The following is a 16,154-nucleotide window of genomic DNA, read 5'->3' as shown; positions in this document are numbered from 1 at the left end:
TCAGATTCTTATGATCGGTCAAGACCACAATGCGGTGCTTGGCTCCCTCAAGCCAATGTCGCCACTCCTCAAACGCCCACTTCATAGCCAACAACTCACGATTGCCGACATCATAATTGCGTTCTGCAGGCGAAAACTTTCTGGAAAAAAAAGCACACGGTTTCATCAAAGAACCATCAGACTCCCTCTGAGACAAAACGGCTCCTGCCCCAATCTCAGAAGCGTCGACCTCAACCTGAAAAGGAAGAGAAACATCTGGTTGACGCAACACAGGGGCAGAAGTAAATCGGCGTTTAAGCTCCTGAAAGGCCTCAACAGCCTCAGAGGACCAATTCGTCACATCAGCGCCTTTCTTCGTCAAATCAGTAAGGGGCTTAACCACACTGGAAAAGTTGGCAATGAAACGGCGATAGAAATTAGCAAAGCCCAAAAATTATTGAAGACCCTTCACAGATGTGGGTTGGATCCAGTCATGAATAGCTTGGACCTTAACAGGATCCATTTCTATAGACGAGGGAGAAAAAATAAAACCCAAAAAAGAGACCTTCTGAACTCCGAATAGGCACTTAGACCCCTTCACAAATAAAGCATTATCACGAAGGATCTGGAACACCATCCTGACCTGCTTCACATGAGACTCCCAATCATTGGAAAAAATCAAAATATCATCCAAATATACGACCATGAATTTATCAAGATAATTGCGGAAAATATCATGCATGAAAGACTGGAACACAGATGGAGCATTAGAGAGCCCAAATGGCATCACAAGGTATTCAAAATGGCCTTCGGGCGTATTAAATGCAGTTTTCCATTCGTCACCCTGTTTAATACGAACAAGATTATATGCCCCTCGGAGGTCAATCTTAGTAAACCAACTAGCCCCCTTAATCTGAGCAAACAAATCAGTAAGCAAAGGCAAGGGGTATTGGACTTTGACCGTGATCTTATTAAGAGGAAGATAATCAATACAGGGTCTCAAGGAGCCATCCTTCTTAGCAACAAAAAAGAAGCCTGCTCCCAATGGTGACGAAGAGGGCCGAATATGCCCTTTCTCCAAAGATTCCTTAACATAGCTCCGCATGGCGGCATGCTCTGGCACAGACAGATTGAAAAGTCGGCCCTTAGGGAACTTACAACCAGGAATCAAGTTAATAGCACAATCGCAGTCCCTATGTGGTGGAAGGGAACTGGACTTGGGCTCATCAAATACATCCTGGAAATCCGACAAAAACTCAGGGACCTCAGAAGAGGGGGAAGAGGAAATTGACATCAAAGGAACGTCACTATGTACTCCTCGACAACCCCAACTAGTTACAGACATAGTTTTCCAATCCAGCACCGGATTATGTTCCTGTAACCATGAAAATCCCAGTACAACAACATCATGCAGGTTATGCAACACCAGAAAACGGCAATCTTCCTGATGTCCAGGAGCCATGTACATAGTCATCTGTGTCCAGTACTGAGGTTTATCCTTGGCCAAGGGTGTAGCATCAATGCCCCTCAAAGGAATAGGTCTCTGCAAAGGCTGCAAGGAAAAACCACAGCGCCTGGCGAATTCTAAGTCCATTAAGTTCAGGGCAGCGCCTGAATCCACAAATGCCATGACAGAAAAGGACGACAATGAGCAAATCAGGGTAACAGATGAGAGAAATTTAGGCTGTATAGTACTAATGGTAACAGACCTAGCGACTCTCTTAGTACGCTTAGGGCAATCAGAGATAACATGAGCCGAATCACCACAGTAAAAACACAGCCTATTCTGACGTCTGAATTCCTGCCGTTCTATTCTAGTCAAAATCCTATCACATTGCATAGGTTCAGGACTTTGCTCAGAGGATACTGCCATATGGTGCACAGCTTTGCGCTCGCGCAGACACCGATCAATCTGAATGGCTAGAGACATAGATTCGCTCAAACCGGCAGGCGTAGGAAAGCCCACCATAAAATCTTTAAGGGTTTCAGAAAGACCTTTTCTGAAAATAACAGCCAGAGCCTCTTCATTCCATTTAGTGAGCACAGACCATTTTCTAAATTTCTGGCAGAATAATTCTGCCGCTTCCTGACCTTGACACAAAGCCAACAGGGTTTTTTCTGCATGATCCACAGAATTAGGTTCGTCATACAATAATCCGAGCGCCTCAAAAAATGCATCTACATTCAATAATGCCGGATTCCCTGTTTCAAGAGAAAAAGCCCAGTCTTGAGGGTCACCACGCAGCAAGGATATGATGATTTTTACTTGCTGAATGGGATCACCAGAAGAACGGGGTTTCAAAGCAAAAAACAATTTGCAGTTATTTTTAAAGTTCAAAAACTTGGATCTGTCCCCAAAAAACAAATCAGGAGTAGGAATTCTGGGCTCTAAAGCCAGAGTCTGGACAACATAGTCCTGGATATTCTGTACTCTTGCAGCAAGTTGATCCACACGAGAAAACAAACCCTGAACATCCATGCCAAAACATATATCCTGAACCACCCAGATATCAAGAGGAAAAAAAAAAGACAAACCAAAGCACAGAAAAAAAAATGGTTCAGAACTTTCTTTTCCTTCTTTTGAGATGCATTTAATTCATTTTTGGCCACTTGTACTGTTATGATCTGGTGGTTTAGGAACAACATGAGACAAGCTCTGAAGGAGGTGGTATCTGTACTGACTGCAAACCCTGAACCTAGCAGCGCAACTAAAAATAGCCGTGGGGGGTACCTGACGCTCCCTAGACCCCTCGGCACAGCCTAAGATCTAACTTCCCCTAAAGATGGAAAAAGGAAACCTATCTTGCCTCAGAGAAAATCCCCAAAGGAAAGATAGCCCCCCACAAATATTGACGGTGAGAGGAGGGGAAAATAACATACGCAGAAATGAAATCAGATTTTAGCATAGGAGGCCAGTCTAGCTTGATAGATAGGACAGGAAAGGATACTGTGTGGTCAGTATAAAAACTACAAAACAATCCACACAAAGTTTACAAAAATCTCCACACCTGACTAAAGGTGTGGAGGGTAAATCTGCTTCCCAGAGCTTCCAGCTAACAGAAATAATCCATACTGACAAGCTGGACAAATATAGAATGCACAGAACAATAAGTCCACAACATGTGGACTGAAATGAGCAAAGCCAGAACTTATCTCTGCAGAACTGGTCAGGAAACCAGGAGAATCCAAACAGAGATGTGAATCCAGCCAGGAAACATTGACAAGTGGTACAGGCTGAAGAAAGAGCCAGACTTAAATAGCCGAGCAGAAGAGACGATAAGTGGAGGCAGCTGATGACAGCTAACTCCAAGGAGCAGCCATACCACTAGAAACCACAAGAGGGAGCCCAAGAGCAGAACTCACAAAAGTGCCACTTACAACCACCGGAGGGAGCCCAAGAGCGGAATTCACAACAGTTGCCCAGCTGGAGTGGCATTTTCATTTAAACTAATGGGTTGGGGTGACTTCACTGAAGGTTTTTTGTTAAAACAAGCCCTGAAGGGTTGGAGGAAGGAATACATTCGAGCTGAGACCCGTTGGTCGAATTTATACAGTTTGCTGTCACAACTATTAGCAGCTACTCGTAGTGTCTGCTCTTCAAACTACAAGGCGGTTTTGTTTTCAGCCACTTTCAGCTTAGCATTCTTTCGTTCTTTGTGTATCAGTGAATTACCCCCCTTCCAAATCAAGAGATGGTGGGTTGTTGTGTGAGGCTATCAGCGTTGGTAATAGTGAAGTCCGGATTCGTATCTCGCGTGCTAAGATGGACATCTATGGCTGAGGCGCATGGATTCCATTACACAAGATTCAGGGTCCAGTTTGACCGGTTTTCGTCCCTTTCCAACCATGGTAATTTGGCACCCATTCTTTTCATACCATGGTGGCTACAGAGGCTGCTAGGGCAGGTGTCTGCTTGAATCGGAAATTATGTGTATCGGTTGCTGGCGTTCTACGAGCTTTGCAGGGTACATCTGTCCGGCTTTGTTATAATCTTGTTTTTCCTTTTCATAGGTTGTGTCAAGCCTGTGTTGTGGATCCTGGACAATTCGTAAGTTTTCTGGGCTGCCTAAGATCAGACTGCTTTCCTGGAGGTCGAAATCTAGGTTTTCAAGACATGAACGTTTTTTGGCACCGTATACGTGGTCAAATGTGGTCCCAGGTTCTCCCAGAGGTTTTGCACATTAGTAGAAACGTGTCTGGACCTGTCATCCTGGTAATCACGCAGGGGGAACGATCTCTGCTTCTTGCACGTGCCTGAGTTATTGACTCTCATGCACGCTGATGTTGAACGATTTCACCCTTTTCCCTGAAATGATTCTGGTTTGGTCACAAATCATCCCCCACTGTGGAATGACAGGATACCAGGGATTCGGACGCGGTTGAAAGGGCTCGTCGCACTGTCAATTCCTGGGGTAGTGATTCATCTTCACCAACTTGAAGGGGATAATAGCAGGCTCATTTCTCTGACATCAGTATTGATATTTTACTTTCTGGTATTCAAGACGGTGTTGAACAGGCCATGTTTTTGTTGGGTGAGGGTGGGAGCCCTGTGTAGGTATACAAGTTCTCCTCCATGGTAGTGTGTGAGAAAACTGATCTGCGGCGATCGAGCTGTGAAGGCGGATGTTCCTGTCTGGAGTCCGGCGGCCGGCACATCGCTTCCCAGCTCCCTGGTTTAATAATGGTTGATACACCTTAATACTGCTATTGTTGGTTTAAATAAATGCTGTGACCAACCTTCATCCAGCAAAAAGGTAACGGTTTGTCTGGTCTGGTTATTTCTTATAGTACTAAGAGGAGGTGAATATAAGGGGAACAGAGAGTTGGCAGATTTGGGGGGTCAACATTTACTGTGGTTCCTTGCATGTCAGCTCACTACCACTCACTACCAATGAGCCACTCAACCTACTCACCCCCACCACATTAGCCCCAATGTGGCGTCCTTCTATCTAAACGCAGACAAGTGAAGTCATTCACAGGGTCTGTTCCGCAGGATTGGCGCATAGCAAATGTGGTGCCAATATTCAAAAAGGGCTCTAAAAGTGAACCTGGAAATTATAGGCCAGTAAGTCTAACCTCTATTGTTGGTAAAATATTTGAAGGGTTTCTGAGGGATGTTATTCTGGATTATCTCAATGAGAATAACTGTTTAACTCCATATCAGCATGGGTTTATGAGAAATCGCTCCTGTCAAACCAATCTAATCAGTTTTTATGAAGAGGTAAGCTATAGGCTGGACCACGGTGAGTCATTGGACGTGGTATATCTCGATTTTTCCAAAGCGTTTGATACCGTGCCGCACAAGAGGTTGGTACACAAAATGAGAATGCTTGGCCTGGGGGAAAATGTGTGTAAATGGGTTAGTAACTGGCTTAGTGATAGAAAGCAGAGGGTGGTTATAAATGGTATAGTCTCTAACTGGGTCGCTGTGACCAGTGGGGTACCGCAGGGGTCAGTATTGGGACCTGTTCTCTTCAACATATTCATTAATGATCTGGTAGAAGGTTTACACAGTAAAATATCGATATTTGCAGATGATACAAAACTATGTAAAGCAGTTAATACAAGAGAAGATAGTATTCTGCTACAGATGGATCTGGATAAGTTGGAAACTTGGGCTGAAAGGTGGCAGATGAGGTTTAACAATGATAAATGTAAGGTTATACACATGGGAAGAAGGAATCAATATCACCATTACACACTGAACGGGAAACCACTGTGTAAATCTGACAGGGAGAAGGACTTGGGGATCCTAGTTAATGATAAACTTACCTGGAGCAGCCAGTGCCAGGCAGCAGCTGCCAAGGCAAACAGGATCATGGGGTGCATTAAAAGAGGTCTGGATACACATGATGAGAGCATTATACTGCCTCTGTACAAATCCCTAGTTAGACCGCACATGGAGTACTGTGTCCAGTTTTGGGCACCGGTGCTCAGGAAGGATATAATGGAACTAGAGAGAGTACAAAGGAGGGCAACAAAATTAATAAAGGGGATGGGAGAACTACAATACCCAGATAGATTAGCGAAATTAGGATTATTTAGTCTAGAAAAAAGACGACTGAGGGGCGATCTAATAACCATGTATAAGTATATAAGGGGACAATACAAATATCTCGCTGAGGATCTGTTTATACCAAGGAAGGTGACGGGCACAAGGGATTCTTTGCGTCTGGAGGAGAGAAGGTTTTTCCACCAACATAGAAGAGGATTCTTTACTGTTAGGGCAGTGAGAATCTGGAATTGCTTGCCTGAGGAGGTGGTGATGGCGAACTCAGTCGAGGGGTTCAAGAGAGGCCTGGATGTCTTCCTGGAGCAGAACAATATTGTATCATACAATTAGGTTCTGTAGAAGGACGTAGATCTGGGGATTTATTATGATGGAATATAGGCTGAACTGGATGGACAAATGTCTTTTTTCGGCCTTACTAACTATGTTACTATGTTACTATGTATTGCACCAGTCGAGACACAAGATGGGGATAGGACCAAAGCACAGAGTCTCTCTCTCCTGCTGCAGTCAAGCAGGTAATACCCCTGACGAAGGTAATATATCCGAAACGCGCGTCGGGCGCACGCAGGTCCCGGACCCAGCCTCACCACTCAGGTAGTGCCACATGACTTTCTGCTACAATTATTTGCCCGCATGGTCATTTACTTATGATAGTCGGCTATACTTGGGCACCGTCTTATGCAGTAAGCAGACACATAAGATCTACCCTGCTGTGTGAGCACTTATTATTTGCACCTGGGCACTTTTCTGAACACGCTGCTATAATTTCCATATGTGGTGCACATTTCTCGCAGTGAGCTGATGTAGTAATCTTCATGAAAGGTCTATCTCGCTGTGGGTGCATTATTATTTAACCTTTTTGTACCAGGGCATATTTTAATATAGAGTATTATTGTACGGTTATTTGCATAAGGGCACAGAGTGCTATTACAACTCTCCCATTTAGATAATATACCTCGCTGTGTCTACATCACTGTTGTCACTTTATTTTATATCCCCCGATAGGGATATACACTGTTTCACTGTTTACAAAAAGGTTTTTTTTATGTACACATATTTGCTGTAATTAATTTTATTTTCTTTATAACTTTCACTTTTTTAGTGTTTGTATTTCACATACATAATATTTCACATCTCTACAGGTCATATGTGACCTTTTATTAATCATTTTTTATATACATATATATATTTTATATTTTGACACAGTGAGTAGTAGTATTATATATCTTTCTTGGAGGAGTTATTTATATGCTCATATATATATTTTTTTGAGGTGGTTTTGGGTACCATATAATATTGTTCCTGCGTTTTGTGTGTTTTTTTATATAATTTTTAACAAAATATATCCATTTTACTATATGTATAAATTGCCACTTCATTTAATAAAGGCATATTATTGATCCTAACGCTGTATAACTTTCTGGTGTTTTCCTATCTTGTGGTGGTTAGGTGTTCTGATCCCTTTATTTCAGTGGTTTATTCACTGAAGCTTGCACAGTACACCCTATTTCTATTAGGTATATTCCAAACTATTGGACTCTTATATGAGTTAAAATTGTGATTTTAATAGGGTCACTGTGTTCTTTTTAATTGAGCAGTTTTAGTGCCTATAGGTGACTAAAGACTAGCAACCTTTTCAACATAAAGTAGACAGAAGTTTTAGGCTCAGTTCACACATGGCTTATTTTTTGGGGGTTGAAGCCCCTTTGAGACCCACCTGGCTCTTTATCACAACCATATACTGAACATAGAGTATAAGAAAGGTGTTTGTATATTATTATTATTATTATTATGATTTATTTATATAGCACCATTGATACCATGGTGCTGTACATGAGAAGGGGTTACATACAAATTACAGATATCACTTACAGTAAACAAACTAAATGACGGACTGGTACAGAGGGGCGAGGACCCGGCCCTTGCGGGCTTACATTCTACAGGATTATGGGGAAGGAGACAGTAGGTTGAGGGTATATGGTCCTCTCCACCAAGGACTAACGGAGCCAGCTTTTTCACTTCTTTTCAATGGGTTGGCATCACTCAACAACTTTAGAGTATATACAGACGTCCATACAAATAGGTCCCAGGCAACAAGTTGTAAACAAATGAAACAAAGTGTTAATTCTTCAAGAATGGATGCAAATTTTAATGAGCATTAAATTGCAAAAGTGCTCGTTTTTACAAGCCCTATCCGACACTCGTCATACTGTATATGAAGATTAGAATAACCCTTTAACTTCTACTTTCCTGCCATTGCAGTTAGTTAGATTTTGCTTTTGAACAGTAGTAAGAAGAAACAAAACTTTCATGAGCAAAACAGAGTCCGTCCTTGGCCTGTTCCTAGAAGTCATGAGCACTTGGCAGCTCTGGGCTCTGTGTCTGCGCAGTGATACATGGACATATATAAATAAAATCTTAGTGAAACAGTTTACACAAGCTCCGAAAACTCTGTGAAATGAATAACGGGCCGATTCCCATGGTCCCTATGTCCAGAGTGCAAGCGGTCGTTATTAATGGTCCCCAATATAGACAAGGAGAAAATGTGGATTTCATTTTCGGTGGAAGTAACACTGTACTATCGGATGCAGTTGAGTTATTTGGCCTTGCTGGCGGTTTTGGGCAATGGTGTTACAGGTATTGCGTCTGACGGGGGAATATGTTTCTTTCCAAGACAAGTAAATTGGAGTCTTCTATTGCCAATTAGATATCTGCCCAGTCCACTGTACATAGTTTATCAGTTTAGTTAAAGCTGGAAACTATAGTTTAGCCATATTCGATTGAATGTAATACTAGGCACAGCCTATGGACAAGAGTAGCGCTGTTTCTGGAAGAAAGCAGCATATTTCTCTAAGGCAGCTGTAAAACAGCTGTCAGTGTCCCTGCATGACTCCCCTTCCCCCACCATGCAGGCACAGCAGTATACTCATTGCCCCGGCCCAGCAGTGTGGTTCCCAGCGTGCTCCCTGTCCTTTGCTGTAGTGTGCGCACGCTCTCCCCTGCTCTTAAAGGGGCAGCACGCGCATAAAGTGAAATGCCCTCAGCATGTAGCTGAGAGGCTTTTAGTATAATTAGTACACCTGCAAGATGGCTCTCAGAGAGCATTCACAAGTAGGGCATTATTACTGTGGGTGAGAGAGAGGGCATTATTACTGTGGGTGACAAACAGCATTATTACTGTGGGTGAGAAAGAGGACATTATTACTGTGGGTGAGAGAGAGGGCATTATTACTGTGGGTCACAGGGAGGGCATTATTACTGTGGGTCACAGGGAGGGCATTATTACTGTGGGTGACAAAGAGAGCATTATTACTGTGCGTGAGAGAGAGGGCATTATTACTGTGGGTGAGTAAAAGGGCATTATTACTGTGGCTCACAAGGACGGCATTATTACTGTGGCTCACAAGGAGGGCTTTATTACTGTGGGTGAGAAAGAGGGCATTATTACTGTGGGTGAGAAAGAGTACATTATTACTGTTAGTCACAAGGTGTACATTATTACTGTGGGTCACAGGGAAGGCATTATTACTGTGGATAACAAGGAGGGCATTCTTACTGTGAGTAACAAGGAGGGCATTATCACTGTGGGTCACAAGGAGGGTATTATTACTGTGGGTCACAAGGAGGGCCATAATACTGTGGGTAACAAGGAGGGCATTATTACTGTTAGTCACAAGGAGGGCATTATTACTGTTAGTCAAAAGGAGGGCATTATTACTGTTAGTCAAAAGGAGGGCATTATTACTGCGGATCACAAGGAGGGCAATATTACTTCGGATCGCAAGGGGGCATTATTACTGTAGATTAGAAGGAGGGCATTATTACTGTTAATCATATGGATGGCATTATTACTGCGGATCACAAGGGGGGCATTATTACTGTGGATCACAAGGAGAGCATTATTACTGTTAGTCACGAGGAGGGCATTATTACTGGTAGTCACAAGGAGGGCATTATTACTGTGGATCACAATGAGGGCACTATTATTGTTGATCACTACCATCGAAACCTTCAAAAAGAACCAGAAGACCTACCTCTTCCGACAAGCCTACAACCTGCAGTAACCACCGATTGACCAAATCGCTGCACGACCAGCTCTACCCTCACCTACAGTATCCTCACCCATCCCTTGCAGATTGTGAATCCTCGCGGGCAGGGTCCTCTCTCCTCCTGTACCAGTTGTGACTTGTATTGTTCAAGATTATTGTACTTGTTTTATTATGTATACCCCTCCTCACATGTAAAGCGCAATGGAATAAATGGCGCTATAACAATAAATAATAATAATAATAATCACAAGGTCATTATTACTGAGGCTCACAAGGAGGGCATTATTACTGTGGGTCAGAAGGAGGTTATATTTTAAAAATGAGTCATAATTACACAAATTTACAACTTCAGCTCTGTTTTAGTAGAAACAAGAATTAATCACAACGTATCCTAGTGAATTTAATATAGGGGCGACTAATCCCATTATCATAGGCAGTGAATGAAGTGTAGTATTATGTGGGTTTTCTGTGGTGGCTTATGATACATAGAGGGAGAGATATTACTCATTTGGTGCGGAATACCACATCCCTTTCTCAGGAAAGCCCCGCATCATATACTGTATTTACAGCCACCTTCTATACTAACACTTGTTAGCCAACCAGGAAATTCCAGTCTGAGCTTCATCCCTGCCAGCAGTGGACAAGTTCCAAAATAAACCGATAGCCAATAATGGCAGCGCATTCTTTCTGTAGAGAAGTCCTGGTTTATAGAAGTCACTCCAGAGGTGCAAAAGTCACACCAAACTTGGAAAATCTAGACGTCTAAACTATCGAGCCCATATAGCCCATAGTCAAGAGAGATAGAAGTTTTGCAGCAAATAGTAGAAAAAAATGTGCTACAACAACTCCGACACAAGGGTATTTCTTCAACTTCATCGCAAAGTATAAAGACCAGGGTAAAGAATCGGGAACTGACTATTTCAATATTTCCACTTCAATAAAAAAATAATTGTGCAAAAGAAGAAAACAGAGTCCACGGCTGACATGTTTTGAGCGCTTGAAAAAACTTTTCAAAAGTGCTTCAGGAAATGAAAACTCCTCCAAAACTTCCTAAGGCTATTTGCGCACAAAATCTTTAATTTGACGACTTTATTCCTGAATCAGTTAGTACGTCGGAGGTTTTAGCATCGTTTTCGCGGCGGTTCTACCTGCCAGCATACTTTACATATGGTATACCCTCTTCAATGTTTGCCAGAGGCAACTAAACATCACAGAAAACCTGCATTCAATCTATTGCCAGCAATTTCCTTAACCTTTTCGAGACCGAGCTCATTTTGATCTTAACCCCTTCACGACATGCAACTGATGGCGCTGCGGAAGCTGTGTTTCCGCAAAGAGCGGTAGAGTCTGCAGCAAGGGACTTTTTCTTTTTTTTTGCTAGCTAGAGTAGCAGGCGTCGCAGTGTAAGTGACATCCGATTTTTTTTATTTTTAGAAAAGAAAAATTGTAGTAGTTAGTACAGAGTAGCTTTATAGGTAGGGATGTGGAGTTTTTCTTTTGCAAAACTTTCTTAGCTAGTGCATTAGGGGAGCGTACGTCGCAACGTTATTGATGTCCGTTACGGGAGCGTAAGTTGCAGTGTTAGTGACTTCCATTTTTTTTTTTGCAAAGCCACCACTTACACACACATCCCCAGTAATTTGAAGAATAAAATTAAAATGGCCCAATCGTCAAGAAGACACTATTCACCAGAGGAGGCATACGCGTTCCTTGCCTCCGACACGAATTCAGCTAATGAAGATGATCCCACATTCCTCTACTTCTCTTCCTCCTCCTCATCTCGTGAGGAGGGACCCCCAGCAAGGTGCCCTCAAACCCAGGCAACTCCTTCATCAATCCCATATGGACCCCACCCCCAGAAAATTATCAGCCTGTTATTCCGCATTTCATCGGCAGCTCAGGAATCTAATTTGACGTTTCAGGCCTTGCGTGTTCAGCGAGGAAATAATAAATCTTATTGTGGCCCAGAAAAATTTGTATGTCCATCAATTTTTCACCCAAAATCCCATGTCATCATACGCCAGATGGACCCCCGTAAATTCAGCAGAAATGATGACATTTTGGGGCATTGTGTTGCATATGGGCAAAGTCAGAAAACCAGAACTTCTTCAATACTGGAGTAATGATATTCTCTACAGCACATCGGTATTCCGTATGGCCGTGACAAGGTTACAAGTTGAAGGGATCCAAACATTTTTGCATTATAGTGAGAATGTGCAGTGTCCTCCCTGAGACCATCCTAACTTTATAGAATCCTAGAATGTCAGATTTGGAAGGGATCTCCTGGGTCATCGTGTCCAACCCCCTTCCTCAATGCAGGATTCACTAAAACATCTCAGACAGATGTCTGTCCAGCCTCTGTTTAAATACTTCCATTGAAGGAGAACTCACCACCTCCCTTTGATCATCTACAATGGGGAAAATAAATATATGATTCACTGCCAATTTTGCAAGTTTTCCCACTTACAAAGAATGGAGAGATATGTAATTTTTATCGTAGGTACACTTCATCTGTGAGAGACAAAATCTAAAATTAAAAAAGCAGAAAATCACATTGCATGATTTTTAAATAATTAAATAGCATTTTATTGCTTGAAATAAGTGTTTGATCACCTCCGAACCAGCAAGAATTCTGTCTCTCACACACTTTTTAGTTTTTCTCTAAGAAGCCTCGTACTCTGCACTCATTACCTGTATTATTTGCACCTATTTGAACTCGTTACCTGTATAAAAGACACCTGGGCAGACACTCAATCACACTTCACCCTCTCCACCATGGCCAAGACCAAAGAGCTGTCTAAGGACACCAGGGACAACATTGCAGACCTGCGAAAAGCTAGGATGGGCTACAGAACAATAGGCAAGTAGCTTGGTAAGAAGGTAACAACTGTTGGCACAATTATTAGAAAATTGAAGCAACACAAGATGACAGTCAATCTTCCTCAGTCTGTGGCTACATGCAAGATCTCGCCGCATGGGATAAGAATGATTCTGAGAAAGGTCAGGAATCATCCCAAAACTATACAAGAGGACCTGGTCAATTTAATGCAATAAAATGCAAATTAATTATGTAAAAATCTTACAATGTGATTTTCTGGATTTTTTTTAGATTCTGTCTCTCACAGTTCATAAAGGCCCCTGTAAATGTGATGTGGAGGGGGCACATGCTTATTACCATATCATTTTGATATCTAATAAGATTCCCAGCCTGCACATGTGAGTGATGTGTTGGGGTTGACATATATTTCTGTGCGCTTGTATGTGTTTGCTGTTAAAATGTAGGTTTATTATCAATAGAAACGTAAAGTTGAGGTTTATTATTTGTTGTGATTTATGGGACAGGATCGTTTATTTCTACCAAGTCTCAGAAGACGAGAGGGGACAACATCTGATTGTACTTTATAAATGGAAGGAAATTAGTGTTATAAAATATAAAGATTTTACCAATCTCTCTCCTGACATCTTGGATGCAGATTCCCCATTCTCTATCTCGGTCAAAGTTATGTGTTGTCGCGCACCTGATACGATGACAGAGAACATATGAAGTCAGATGGTTCATACAATGCGATGTATATACACAACTAGAGGGTTCTGTTACACTATTGGGTTGATTTCTGGGAATGTCGTCAAGGTTATTATTTAAATAGGGCAAAGAAGAAGCTAATTCCTTTTTAAAAGGGAATCTAATCTGTCAGCCCCCAAAATGCAAATTCAGCCACTTGCAGAGTATCCATCGTTTTAATCTTTATTTCAGAAATCAATAGTACTCGTGAAAATAAGCAGCTTTGTATTATATCTGATCAGAGAAATCTGCTTCTTTCTGCTCCTGCACTGATCATTCATTCTCAAATCATGGGTAAATCCTGATTTAGTTTAGACAGATTTTCCCATTACGAAGATAGGAGATGACAGTTGGTGCTTTTAGAATTCTATGGAGGAGGAGGAGGAGCTAGCGGAACACTGACATTCTGCTGCAAGATCTCCTGTAATGGCAGTTACAGTTCCCCATAGAACTTTATGAGCACCAACTGTCATCTCCTATCTCAGTAATGGAAAAATCTGTCCTCACGGAAGTCACATTATACCCATGAATTGAGAATTTTGAGAATGAACCAACAGTCGAGAAGGAAAAAGAATCAGATTTCTCTGATAAGATATTTTACAGTTTTGTATTTTTCATGTTCTATTGATTTATGGAAAAAATAAATAAAATGGCAATTACACTTAATACAATTAAATAATGGACTTAGCCCGTATTAAAAACATACAGATAATATACACTGTAGTTGCAGCTAAATTCAATTTCAATCCATATGCAAATGAGGGTGTTTCGGCGCAGTCAATAGCTTGATGCCTCATTTACCTCCGATTTGCATATCCAGCATTCTACTTAATCTTGACTTACAGCACTGCCTTTCCCGCTCGTGCCTTTTGACCTCCAAAAATGGTGTGTACTATGGTATCCAAAGAGTTAAATTTTGGTCTCATCTGACCAGACTATATTCTTTCAGTTGATCAAACTTTAAATGTGCGTGAACTTTGTTCAGCAAAAGAGTTTTGAGTGCATTACTTATAGTTTTCTTTGGAGCAATTGTACCTGCTGATTGCAGGACTTTCTGTAACTCTCCACAGGTGGTCCTTGGCTCTTGGACCACGACTCTTCTGATAAATCCTTTTTACTCCTCTGCCTGAGGGTAGCACTTGGTCATGACCAGTTTATGGTGAAATTATGTTCTTTCCACTTACAGATTATGGCCCCAACAGTGTTCACTGGAAACTTCAGTAGTTAAGAAATGCTTCTATAACCATCAGTATGTTTTGCAACAATCAGGTTGCAATGGCCTTGAGACAGTTCACTGGTTTTACCCAGCATGAAATGTTTCTTGTATGGCACCTTGGTAATGAGACACCTTTTTAAAGGCCATCAGTTTAACCAACTGATAATTATATTTTACTGAGTGGCAGGATTGCTTTCCAATTACTGATAGATTTCAGCTGATGTAATGACTATCCATGGCTTTTTGCCCCTATTTCTACATGTATTCAAAACTTTTCCTTGTGTAATTTATCATTATTACACACAACTTAATTAATGGACACCTATGGTTTGATTTCTTTGTCTGTGTGGAATGCATGGGTTGTTACCGACATCAGGTGAGAATTTCGTGTCAATAGCACCTTCAGAAATATATCAGTTTAGAAAAATTTTGACATGTTCAATACTTATTTCACCTGCTCTAAATGTGTAAGTAGCTAAATTTTCATTTTGGGGTGACAGGCTCCCTTTAACTGTAGCTAGCTAGATGAGACAGTTGTGTCTGATTTTCCTACACCATGATTTACACTGCAGCTCTGCCTGTTCGGATAGGCTACTATACTTTACCACAAGCCCACCAGGAAGTTTTGAGAGCTGATTGCGCAGTTAAGTAGAACTTCTCTTAGGATAAATCACAACTCAGCTTTTATTTTAGCAGAGATGTTTAACAAATAAAAGCTGTGTTGTGATTGGCTGCTATGGGCAACTAAGATAATGGGAATTTTGGGGGTCGTTTAGATAAATGAGTCCTATTGTGTCGACAGAACTTACATACCACTTTTTGGTTTTCATTAACCGGTGAGGAAGGCAGTAGAATCGTAAACGTCCACCCAGCAGATATGGAAACTTGCAATGTTTACCCTCTTCTGTGAAAACTGAAAATAGAAAATTGAAATAACTCTGTAAATTGTTATAAAACAATGACGGATGTTCCACTGTCAGCACAAGAAGTATGTCAGAAATATATATATATCAAAATTGTCTAAACTAACCAATCACAACGCAGCTTTCATGTCCTCCACTGCACTGGTAAAATGAAAGCTGCACTGTGACTGGTTGCTTTTGGGCAACAGAGGCAAAACCTAATTTTGATAAATCTGTCCCACAATGTACAATAGTAAACACTACAGAGGTTGATGTCAATGGAACGAGTAATGATGGCGCCGTCACCCTAGAGCAGCCCACAAGGGTCCGGGACCCTATAGTTGTCAGAAATCCAACGTTGCTAGATTACTGCATTACTAGGCCCGGTCATTATTAGCCGTTTGGGGACAGATCTTGTCAGTTTTCACAAATT

General features: G+C 41.6%; 1 protein-coding gene across 1 annotated transcript in view; it reads right to left on the bottom strand.

Annotated features, from left to right (window-relative positions):
- Positions 1-16,154, bottom strand: part of HGFAC (HGF activator) — a 108,535-nt gene that overhangs the window by 65,371 nt on the left and 27,010 nt on the right. The window contains exons 3-4 of the mRNA XM_069745803.1: positions 15,633-15,732; positions 13,486-13,559 (exon numbers count right to left, since the gene is read on the bottom strand). Coding sequence (XP_069601904.1) covers positions 13,486-13,559; positions 15,633-15,732 — 174 coding nt within the window. The remainder of the gene's footprint in view (positions 1-13,485; positions 13,560-15,632; positions 15,733-16,154) is intronic.

This window comes from Ranitomeya imitator, chromosome 1, assembly GCF_032444005.1.
Source record: "Ranitomeya imitator isolate aRanImi1 chromosome 1, aRanImi1.pri, whole genome shotgun sequence".
Taxonomy (NCBI): Eukaryota; Metazoa; Chordata; class Amphibia; order Anura; family Dendrobatidae; genus Ranitomeya; species Ranitomeya imitator.
The sequence above is the reverse complement of the archived record's forward strand: the minus strand, read 5'-3'. Positions and strand labels throughout refer to the sequence as shown.